The 12570-nt window shown below is 46.9% G+C and overlaps 1 protein-coding gene across 1 annotated transcript in view; it reads left to right on the top strand.

Annotated features, from left to right (window-relative positions):
- LOC139749047 (uncharacterized) overlaps nt 1-9495 on the top strand; it is a 38003-nt gene extending 28508 nt beyond the window's left edge. Inside the window, exons 4-5 of the mRNA XM_071662464.1 lie at nt 6063-6192; nt 9352-9495. Of these exons, the coding sequence (XP_071518565.1) occupies nt 6063-6192; nt 9352-9437 (216 nt within the window). The 3' untranslated portion in view covers nt 9438-9495. The remainder of the gene's footprint in view (nt 1-6062; nt 6193-9351) is intronic.
- The last annotated feature ends 3075 nt before the right edge of the window (nt 9496-12570 follow it).

The raw sequence follows: 12570 nt of genomic DNA, 5'->3' as shown, positions 1-12570 counted from the left end.
AGTGGCAGATTCTTTCGCCATCCTCCATGGGGCTGGCTGTCCCCTCTCCTTGATCCGCTTTCTACCGCGTCGTCCTCCTCTCTCTCTCACTCCTTACTTCACCCTCTTGTTGCCAACAGCCATCAACCTACCGGGTGTACCGTGCACACATGTAGGCTGTACCGTACTGGGTGTACCGTGCAGGGGTATGATTGCACCGTCCTGGTTGCGTGGGACAGAGCCTCCAGCCGGCTACCTGGGACAAACATTGAGAGTCAAGTCCTGAATCCCTTCCTTCATCTTTCTCCCTACTGTCTTCCTCCTACAAATGGCTCTTTTCCCACATGAAATAAGATGAGAAATCTTGTATATGTTGTTAGCCTGGAGGCAGCCTCGGCGTGTCGTACGGGCTCGACCTTAAGATCTGGTGTTGTGCACCCGCTAAGAGGCTTCACGTCTGGCCGGTGACCTCAAAATGTCAGCTTACTGTAAGGGTCTTCAGGGCCTCTTTAGCGACTTAAGGCTTCTCCTTGAACAATACGGGCAAGTGTGACATGTTGGAGGGCCAGCTTCGAGGCTCAGGTAGCCTGGCTGTTGAAGGACGAGCTCCCAAGACTCGTCGTCAACTCTGGCAGTGGCTGCAGCTCTGGTAGAATGGTGTAGCAGATTTCGGCTTGTCCTGGGCGACGCTGGACTCCATCAGTAGCCAGGGGTCGGTGTCGCAGGCTGCTCAACCCTACCTCGGCGATGGCGCGTTGGCGGTCAGTCAGTCTCTCTCTCTCTCTCTCTCTCTCTCTCTCTCTCTCTCTCTCTCTCTCTCTCTCTCTCTCTCTCTCTCTCTCTCTCTCTCGCTTCCCCCCGAAGCGCTACCGTTGAATATGACCCCCTCCTCTTCATCCTGCAGGGGGCATCACTCACTTGAGGTTCTTGGGGCGGTCAGGTGTAACGTTATGTTCAGCCTCACCCGCTGGATCTGGGCGATGAACCTGTGGGTTGTCGGAGGCGAGGGTTTACACCTTGTTTACAGAGAGGCTCCGGGAGGAGGAGGAGGAGGAGCTCGTGTGTTATTCTGCCGCAGACAAACATCACACACCACTCGAGTCCCTTTGAGCCTCTAGGTTTGCACGCGTCTGTGGCCCTCCCTCATGGATTGTCTTCCATCTTTCATAGTTCTGCTCTACCATCGCTCAGTCTTCTAGTTCAATACATATATGTATATATATATATATATATATATATATATATATATATATATATATATATATATATATATATATATATATATATATATTGAACCTTGAACCCCTATGACTACTCTTATGGGGATCCTGCAACGCCAAGGAAGTCAGCCGCATCCACTGGCTGGGGCGTGACTCGCCTTTATCTAGAGAGTGTAGTTCCCAGTGAGTGTATACGTCTGGTAAATTGGAGTTCGGGAGTGGTTTGAGGATGGCAGCTTTTAATGCTTGTTGGGTTATTTTGTGTTAATGGCTTTGTCCAAGTGGCGTTTAGATGAACCTGGGGAAAATTGTGAGTACAGGGGGAGCCGTAAAGTGTGAGGTTGAGGTAACGTTATTTATCTATGCATGACGTTTGGTCTGGGGTCATGAAATGGCTCGGATGGGAGGTGGACGAATGCCCATGGGCAAAACTTGGTTGCCATCCCATCCGTGTGGAGCTGCGCTTGAAGGACGTGTGCGTGTGTCAAATCATACAGGTGTTGTATGTCTGTGGGTTTGCTCGACAGCTGGCGATCGTTGTGTGTGTGGTTAAGGGTGGTTTTCTTCACTGCTTGTTTTTGAGGGAGCGCGAGAGCAGGGCGGGCTTGGAGGGTGAGGCAAAGTTTAAGAAGTGGAGTGGAGGTATTGTTTGCGGAGGGGTCGTAAAGAAAATTCTTTCCTTTCCTGTCCGAAGTTGGTGCCGGTGTGTTCTGGGAGCATTTTGCTCGTGGGCTTTTCTGTAGAGGGTCAATGTTTTGCACACACACACACACACACACAAACACACACACGTGCACTGGCTATAGAAAACATAATACCTTCCAACAGGCAGGATTCGAACCCAAGATCTTTTCCCTGGTAGCCGGGAACGTTAACGGCTCGGCGTTGATCACTCCTAAAAGAAAAATGACTATTCGATTAGAAGTAATCGAATCCCCTTTGTCTGATATCCATAAGCAACGGGGTCTACACCGGTCAAATCCCATCAGGCTCACATAACCAACAGCTAACATTTTACAGAACCTTAGTGCACAAACGCGGAGGTATACGAACACGAATATGGTGCATTCGAACGCGCACTTTCATAGAACACATAATACCCTCTAACAGCCTTGTTGACTACGCTTGTGCCAACCATCGCCTCCCATGATCCCTAACTGGGATGAGCTTTCGAAACAATTTAGTGGGAATAGAATGAGGCTTCGTATAGCAGCCACTGCTATGAACGGTATGTTGAAGCCTCGTAAAACTACGAAGAATGTACAGTCTATGACACCTCCTGCTATAGACAGCTGTGTTGAAAACTTCCTTACGGCAGCCACTGCTATGAACAACACACCGAAACTTTCGCATGCAACACATCTGCCTCTGGGGACAGTCCACTGAAACTTTTTCTGTAGCGTTCACTGAAACTTTCTGTAGCGTTCACGGCCACATAGACACTAAGCCAAACTTTAAAAAACGGAATCGGATAAACCAAACGATTTCTCTGTGCATCCTGTGCCACACCAGGATACCAAACGCGTCTGGAAACGCCGTCTAAAGAGGTCGCCAGTACGCTTGCGCGCCAAAGAATATTTGTGGCCTTCGTCCTTGACCCGTCGCCAGGTGTCTTATAATAGGAGAATATTAAAGGGGACAGACTTATCTGCTGGCCAATAACATTATCATAGTCGAGTACATGGGTAAGGGTATAGACAGCAAACAAGTAGGTGGGAATGTTTAAGATATGGGGGTCCCCACGAGTGAAAGACTACGTCCCCGTAATTATTATACAGTACAAGTAGGTAATTACTGTACAATACAAGTAGATAATTACTATACAGTACAAGTAGGTAATTACCATACAGTACAAGTAGGTAATGAGTATACAGTACAAGTAGGTAATTACTATACAGTACAAGTAGGTAATTACTGTACAATACAAGTAGATAATTACTATACAGTACAAGTAGAAAATTACTATACAGTACAAGTAGGTAATTACTATACACCATTCTGAAACATGCAACACTGTAGTGTACCCTGGGTGTAATTACACCACCCTGGGTATACCTACACCACCCTGGGTGTATCTACACCACCCTGGATGTACTTACACCCACCTGGGTGTACTTACACCTACCTGCGTATACCTACACCACCCTCGGTGTACCTACACCACCCTTGGTGTACCTACACCACGCTGGGTATACCACCTGGGTATACCTACACCATCCTGGGTGAACCTACACTACACTGGGTGTACCTACACCACACTGGGTATACCAACATCACACTAGGTATATCTACACCACACTGGGTATACCTACACCACACTGGGTATACCTACACCACACTGGGTATACCTACACCACACTGGGTGTACCTGCACCACACTGGGTGTACCTGCACCACACTGGGTATACCAACACCACACTGGGTATACAAACACCACACTGGGTATACCTACACCAGACTGGGTGTACCTGCACCACACTAGGTATACCAACACCACACTGGGTATACCAACACCACACTGGGTATACAAACACCACACTGGGTATACCTACACCAGACTGGGTGTACCAACACCACACTGGGTATACAAACACCACACTGGGTATACCAACACCACACTGGGTATACAAACACCACACTGGGTATACAAACACCACACTGGGTATACAAACACCACACTGGGTATACAAACACCACACTGGGTATACCTACACCAGACTGGGTGTACCAACACCACACTGGGTATACAAACACCACACTGGGTATACCAACACCACACTGGGTATACAAACACCACACTGGGTATACAAACACCACACTGGGTATACAAACACCACACTGGGTATACAAACACCACACAGGGTATACAAACACCACACTGGGTATACCTACACCAGACTGGGTATACAAACACCACACTGGGTATACCTACACCAGACTGGGTATACAAACACCACACTGGGTATACAAACACCACACTGGGTACACCTACACCGGATCCCCAGACACATAGATGAATATTCGCATTTTTTGGTTTATTCTGGACACATTGTCATGAACTGGACTTCTACGAAATCCCTTGTCTGTAATGCCTATTGTTTGGCCTCGATTTTATTTGCACGGTTTTGATGTTGGTTTTGTACTGCGGGAGATGTTGGTTGTGTGGTTATGTTGGTGGGCCATAGTGTTGGTTGTGTGGTTATGTTGGTGGGCCACAGTGTTGGTTGTGTGGTTATGTTGGTGGCCACAGTGTTGGTTGTGTGGTTATGGTGATGGCCACAGTGTTGGTTGTGTGGCTATGTTGGTGGCCACAGTGTTGGTTGTGTGGTTATGTTGGTGGCCACAGTGTTGGTTGTGTGGTTATGGTGATGGCCACAGTGTTGGTTGTGTGGTTATGGTGATGGCCACAGTGTTGGTTGTGTGGTTATGGTGATGGCCACAGTGTTGGTTGTGTGGCTATGTTGGTGGCCACAGTGTTGGTTGTGTGGTTATGTTGGTGGCCACAGTGTTGGTTGTGTGGTTATGGTGATGGCCACAGTGTTGGTTGTGTGGTTATGGTGATGGCCACAGTGTTGGTTGTGTGGTTATGGTGATGGCCACAGTGTTGGTTGTGTGGTTATGGTGATGGCCACAGTGTTGGTTGTGTGGTTATGTTGGTGGGCCATAGTGTTGGTTGTGTGGTTATGTTGGTGGGCCATAGTGTTGGTTGTGTGGTTATGTTGGTGGCCACAGTGTTGGTTGTGTGGTTATGGTGATGGCCACAGTGTTGGTTGTGTGGTTATGGTGATGGCCATAGTGTTGGTTGTGTGGTTATGTTGGTGGGCCATAGTGTTGGTTGTGTGGTTATGTTGGTGGGCCATAGTGTTGGTTGTGTGGTTATGTTGGTGGCCACAGTGTTGACTGTGTGGTTCATGTTGGTGGTCTCAATGATGGTTGTGTTGTTAAGGGCAGGCTAACTTGCTTGGACCTTTTCTGGTCTGTGTGGTCTGCGTAACTCTCTCTCTCTCTCTCTCTCTCTCTCTCTCTCTCTCTCTCTCTCTCTCTCTCTCTCTCTCTCTCTCCTTGCAAGCAAAGCCACCCCCCCCACATGATGTTCCCGCTCCCTCATCTTTAATGTCACCCCAAACCTCTCGCAACATTGATACGATGGCCATGGCCACTGAATTCCATTTTCCCCCCTCAGTCGATCTTACCCACACACACACACAAACAAAAAAAAACATTTTTTTCTTTTAATTCTATATCTAGTTTATGCGATTTATTTCCTCTTTACGTCTGGTTCCATTTCGTCATTGTGTGTCGTCGCTCCCCATCTACCACGTAAATTAAACTATGCATGATCCCCCCCTCTCAACCTTTTTTTTTCCAATTACCGTATCACACATCCACAAATGCCATTGCTCCTCTTCCTAGTGCAAGAGAGATCGAGTGATGGCACTATATCACATCCCTTCACTCAGATGTGTTCACCTCGTAACAGCAGGAGAGGACTATGTACCTGGATATATATCTTTACCTCCCCCACGTCAAAAAAAAAAAAACCTTTGGAGGCTCTTTGACTCTCTCTACCTCCATAAGACATCTTGATTACGCCAACGTATGTGTTTAACACACACACACACACACACACACACACACACACACACACACTCACACACACACACACAACACACACGACACACACATTCCTGTGTCTACGTACTTGATCCCATGACTATGTTGTGGGTCATCTTAGCGTGTCCCGAAAACTGGATCCAGTCCCTCATCCAGTGGGAGGTGGCTGCAGTTCCTCTCCCTCCCTCACCACCATCTTGACAGTGCACTATTAACCCCTTGTTTTTTTTCTCTCCCCCGTTCCCCCAGATCGACCACGTGGGGAATCCCTCGTGGCAAGCACAGATCCGGGGCAGGAAGCTGTGGACGCTGGAGCCACCGCCAGAATGTTATTTCGAGTGCGTCCCAATGGAGGTGGTGGTCGAACCGGGCGAGATCAGTAAGTGCTGAAGAGGTGGTGGAGGTGGAGGTGCTGAGGTGGTGATGGTAGTTGGGAGGTGGAGGGGGGGTGTCAGTGGGAGGAGGAGGAGGAGGAGGGAGGGGAGAGGAGGGGAGAGGAGGGGGTCGTTGGAGGTACTAAGGGCAGAGGTGAGGGAGGGAGGTGAGGGTGGGTTGATTTGGCTGAGGGAGGAGGAGGAAGAGGAGGAGGGTCTTCGGTGTGGTAGAAGGGGTTGGTGAGGAACCACAGCTCCCTCCCATGGGCCCTCCGTGGTGTAATGGTTACTCTCACTTCCAATAGGTTACCATGGGTTTACCCCCGGATGGGTCGACACACAGAGGGGCAAGTGTTCATCCTCCCCATCTTAGGCTATGGTGGGTATATATATATATATATATATATATATATATATATATATATATATATATATATATATATATATATTTTTTTTTTTTTTTTTTTTTTATACTTTGTCGCTGTCTCCCGCGTTTTCGAGGTAGCGCAAGGAAACAGACGAAAGAAATGGCCCAACCCCCCCCCCCCCCCCATACACATGTATATACATACGTCCACACACGCAAATATACATACCTACACAGCTTTCCATGGTTTACCCCAGACGCTTCACATGCCTTGATTCAATCCACTGACAGCACGTCAACCCCGGTATACCACATCGCTCCAATTCACTCTATTCCTTGCCCTCCTTTCACCCTCCTGCATGTTCAGGCCCCAATCACACAAAATCTTTTTCACTCCATCTTTCCACCTCCAATTTGGTCTCCCTCTTCTCCTCGTTCCCTCCACCTCCGACACATATATCCTCTTGGTCAATCTTTCCTCACTCATTCTCTCCATGTGCCCAAACCACTTCAAAACACCCTCTTCTGCTCTCTCAACCACGCTCTTTTTATTTCCACACATCTCTCTTACCCTTACGTTGCTCACTCGATCAAACTACCTCACACCACACATTGTCCTCAAAAATCTCATTTCCAGCACATCCATCCTCCTGCGCACAACTCTATCCATAGCCCACGCCTCGCAACCATACAACATTGTTGGAACCACTATTCCTTCAAACATACCCATTTTTGCTTTCCGAGATAATGTTCTCGACTTCCACACATTCTTCAGGGCCCCCAGAATATATATATATATATATATATATATATATATATATATATATATATATATATATATATATATATATATATATATATTCTTTTCTTTTAAACTATTCGCCATTTCCCGCGTTAGCGAGGTAGCGTTAAGAACAGAGGACTGGGCCTTTTTTGGAATATCCTCATCTCAATATATATATATATATATATATATATATATATATATATATATATATATATATATATATATATATATTGAGCGATCAGGGCCTGAACATGCAGGAGGGTGAAAGGCTTGCAAGGAATAGAGTGAATTGGAACGATGTGGTATACCGGGGTCGACATGCTGTCAATGGATTGAACCAGGGCATGTGAAGCGTCTGGGGTAAACCATGGAAAGTTCTGTGGGGCCTGGATGTGGAAAGGGAGCTGTGGTTTCGGTGCATTATACATGACACATAGAGACTTGAGTATAAACGATTGTGGCCTTTGTTGTCTTTTCCTAGCGCTACCTCGCGCGCATGTGGGGGGAGAGGGTTGTCATTCCATGTGTGGCGGGGTGGCGACGGGAATGAATAAAGACAGAAAGAATGAATTATGTACACGTGTATATATGTATATGTCTGTGTATGTATATATATGTATACGTTGAAATGTATATGTATGTACTGTATATGTGCGTCTGTGGATGTGTGTGTATATACATGTGTATGTGGGTGGGTTGGGCCATTCTTTCGTCTGTTTCCTTGCGCTACCTCGCTAACGCGGGAGACAGCGACTAAGTACGATAATGATAATAATATATATATATATATATATATATATATATATATATATATATATATATATATATATATATATATATATACACACGAGTCAAGAACTGGGTGCATATATGTAAAAGTTTAAGAGACAGAAGGCAACACAAAAGTAAAACTCTTTCCCTGTGACACACAAATGGTATCCACACACACACACACACACACACACACACACACACACACACACACACACAGCTGGGCTGGTATAACCCCTCCTCCTCCTCCTCCTCCTCCTCCTCCTCCCTCCATACTCTCGTTCACCAGCCAATAACCAATCAACGAGAGAGCTAAATAATTGCTTCCATGGGTACGTTGGGCCAAGGGGGCCTGATCCCCACATCAATATTCTACTGTTCACGTGTTCACATGGCTCGCGGGAGGAGGTAAGGGGAGACCATCTGCTAGAAAATGGGAAACGGGGATTTTCTGTTTTCAGTCTGGCAATATGGAAGGTCATGTGGCGGGATCTGTGGGGATATTGTAGTGGCCCGGGATGTCCCTGTGTAACCTTGACCTTACTATGGGATCTGGGGATCATGACCTGACCTTCTCATGGTAGGTGTGAGTGATGACCTGACCTTCTAATGGTAGTTGTGAGTGATGACCTGACTTTCTCATGGTAGCTGTGAATGATGACCTGACCTTCCCATGGTAGTTGTGAGTGATGACCTGACTTTCTCATGGTAGCTGTGAATGATGACCTGACCTTCTCATGGTGTGAGTGATGACGTGACCTTCTCATGGCAGCAGTGAGTGATGACCTTACCTTGTCAGAGCAGCAGTGAATGATGACCCGCCCTGACTATGGTAGCTGTGAATGATGACCTGACCTTCTCACAGCAGCAGTGAATGATGATTACCATGACCTACGGTAGTATTGATGCTTCTGAATGATTAAGCTATTAATCTTGATGAGAGAAAACCTGAATTATAATGATCAGTGTTGTGAGTAATTGGATTACTCATGTCACTGATAAATCAACTTGAGGTTAATGTTAATCTTTAATGTTAATCTTAAATATGGTATTAGTTAGGGTTGAAGGGAATAATGATGACTTTAACGTGATGATTGTGAGTAAAGTGATGGTTGTGAGTAACATGTGAGTAACCTGTGAGCAACATAATGGTTGTGAGTAACGTGTGAGTCACCATGATGGTTGTGAGTCACGTGTGAGCACCATGATGGTTGTGAGTAACAATACCTCTGGTTTCAGTTGTGTTGGACACGAACATCTGGTACCACAAGACCCTCATCGTCTCCCAAGAACTGAGCATCACCATCGGCTCCGAATACGACTAGTGGGGAAGAGGAGGACGAAGAAGAAGAAGAAGAAGAGGAGGAAGAGGAGGAGGACAAGCCATTAGCTTCGAGAAGGAGGGGACAACTTTATCTGAAGCTAGTGGAGGTTGAGGAACACCTGGAGAAGACGAGAGGTTGAGGAGCCTCCTGAGGGTGGAGAAGGGCAGATGCAGAAGACGTGGAGGTTGAGGAACACCTGAAGAAGACGAGAGGTTGAGGAGAATCCTGAAGGAGGAGCGGGACAGAAGCAGAAGACGTCGACGTTGAGGAACACCTGAAGAAGACAAGAGGTTGAGGAGCCTCCTGAAGGAGGAGCGGGACAGAAGCAGAAGACGTCGACGTTGAGGAACACCTGAAGAAGACAAGAGGTTGAGGAACCTCCTGAAGGAGGAGCGGGACAGAAGCAGAAGACGTCGAGGTTGAGGAACACCTGAAGAAGACAAGAGGTTGAAGAGCCTCCTGAAGGAGGAGCGGGACAGAAGCAGAAGACGTCGACGTTGAGGAACACCTGAAGAAGAGGTTGAGGAGCTTCCTGAAGGAGGAGTGGGACAGAAGCAGAAGACGTCGAGGAAGACGTTACCATGAAGACCTGGAGGTGCAACTTAAGATGGTGGACTCTTGGGATGGAGGGGGTGTGTATATGGAGGTACAACTTGAGGTAGAAAGACACTTTAAGGTGGAGGGGCGGGGGGCAAGTGAGGCTTTAGACTTATTCCATGAGGTGTTGTAGTAACTGACCTCTTGCTGGTGTGGAGTGTGACCTGATCTTGACTGGTGTGTGACCTCGACTGCTTCTGGGATTGGGAGAAGTGTTAGGGACGACTATGATAACTATCAAAGTCATTAGTGATAAGAAAGATAAGATTATCTCTCGGTGAGATCTGCCAGGCAAAATGTAAATCAAAAGGGACACGACCAGTCTACTTCGCCATCAGTCATTTCATAGAATCATAAATCTACATATCCCTGTCTACGCAAAGTAAGGACAGACAAATCTACATATCTCTGTCTACGCAAAATAAGGACAGACAGAGTTACATATCTCTGTCTACGCAAAATGACAAACGTAGCTACATGTCCTCGTCTACGCGAAATAAGGACAGACAAATCTACGCATCCTTGTCTACACAGTTGAAGCAACATGCTGTATAAATAAACCATGGAAACAGTTTGTATCAGATAGATGGGAGATGAGGAGAGACGACATGACATGAGGTACGTAATGTTGTGGACTCTGACGTGATACACCAGCAGAAACATGACTGTATACGAGTTCAAACAGTGTTATTAATCACAGTGACATGACACTGGGCACAGAGCACTGCTGAAGCATGAATAGGTGAGTGGACATGACAATGAGTGGACATGACAATGTAGAGAGACACAGTTTCGTACATTGCATTAGACCCATTTTCTCTAGACCCATTTTCTGTGGATATCATTCATATATATTCATTTTATTCTTTTCTTCACGAGTGAATAATTTCAGACGATATTCCTGTACGTTTATTCATTCATGGATTTCTGTCTTCATTCATGGATTTCTTTCTTCATTCATTCATGTCCCGCGTTCTTTCTCCTGTTCGCGTGTCATTCACCTTACCTTACGACCACACTTGGCTCAGTGCACAGGTAGGAACAGCTGGCTGGGCCAAACATGGGTTGTTGTCTGAACTTCAAGAAGTTCAGAATGATCAACCAAACTATGAAGTTCAGAGGAATCAACCAAACTATGAAGTTCAGAGGAAACAACATAAAGGAGCTCCCGCGTCGCCTGCTCTCTCTCTCTCTCTCTCTCTCTCTCTCTCTCTCTCTCTTTCTCTCTCTCTCATCTCCTTGCAAGCAAAGCCACCCCCCCCACATGATGTTCCCGCTCCCCTCATCTTTAATGTCCACCCCAAACCCCCTCGCAACATTGATACAGGGCCCCATGGCCACTAAATTTTCCCATTTTTTCCCCCCTCAGTCGATCTTACCCACAAAAAAACACACACAAACAAAAAAAAACTTTTTTTTTTTAATTTCCCTATATCTAGTTTATCATTTTTTCCCCTCTTTACGCCCCTGGTTCCATTTTCGTCATTGGTGTCGTCGCTCCCCATCTACACGTAAATTAAACTATGCATGACCCCCCCCTCTAAACCCTTTTTTTTTTCCAATTTACCGTATCACACATCAAAACAAATGCCATTGCTCCTCTTCCTAGTGCAAGAGAGTTTCGAGTGAGGGCACTATATCACATCCCTTTTCACTCAGATGTGTTCACACGTAACAGCAGGAGAGGACTATGTACCGGATATATATTTTTAAACCTCCCCCACGTCAAAAAAAAAAACCTTTGGGGGCTCTTTGACCTCCTCTACCTCCATAAGACATCTTAAATTTACGCCAACGTATGTGTTTAACACACCCACACACACACACACACACACACACAAAACACACACTCACACACCACACACACAACACACACGACACACACTTTCCCTTTGGGGCTACGTACTTGACCCCAAAGACTATGTTGGGGGGTCATTTTAGCTAGTCCCAAAAAACTGAATCCATTCCCTCATCAGGGGGGGGTGGGTGCAGTTCCTCTCCCTCCCTCACCACCATCTTGACATTGCACTATTAACCCCTTGTTTATTTTTTTCTCTCCCCCGTTCCCCTAGATCGACCACGTGGGGAATCCCTCGTGGCAAGCGAAAGATCCGGGGCAGGAAGCTGGGGACGCGGGAGCCACCGCCAGAATTTTTTTTTCGAGTGCTTTCCCAAGGGAGGTGGGGTCGAACCGGGCGAGATCAGTAAGTCCCTGGGTGGAGGTGGAGGTGGTGCTGAGGTGGTGATGTATTTGGGGGGGTGGAGGGGGGGTTTTCAGTGGAGGAGGAGGAGGAGGAGGGAGGGGAGAGGAGGGAGAGGGGGGGAAGGGGTCGTTGGAGGTACAAGGGCAGAGGTGAGGGAGGGAGGTGAGGGGTTGGGTTAAAATTTTGGCTGGGAGGAGGAGGGGGAAAAGGGGGAGGGGCCCTTTCGGTGTGGGTAAAGGGGTTGGTGGGGAAAACCCCAGCTCCCTCCCATGGGCCTCGTGGTGTAATGGTTACTCTCACTTTCAATGGGTTATCATGGGTCAAATCCCGAT

The sequence above is a fragment of the Panulirus ornatus genome, chromosome 6 (genome assembly GCF_036320965.1).
Source record: "Panulirus ornatus isolate Po-2019 chromosome 6, ASM3632096v1, whole genome shotgun sequence".
In the NCBI taxonomy this organism is placed as follows: Eukaryota; Metazoa; Arthropoda; class Malacostraca; order Decapoda; family Palinuridae; genus Panulirus; species Panulirus ornatus.
This window is presented reverse-complemented; position numbering and strand designations above follow the sequence as displayed.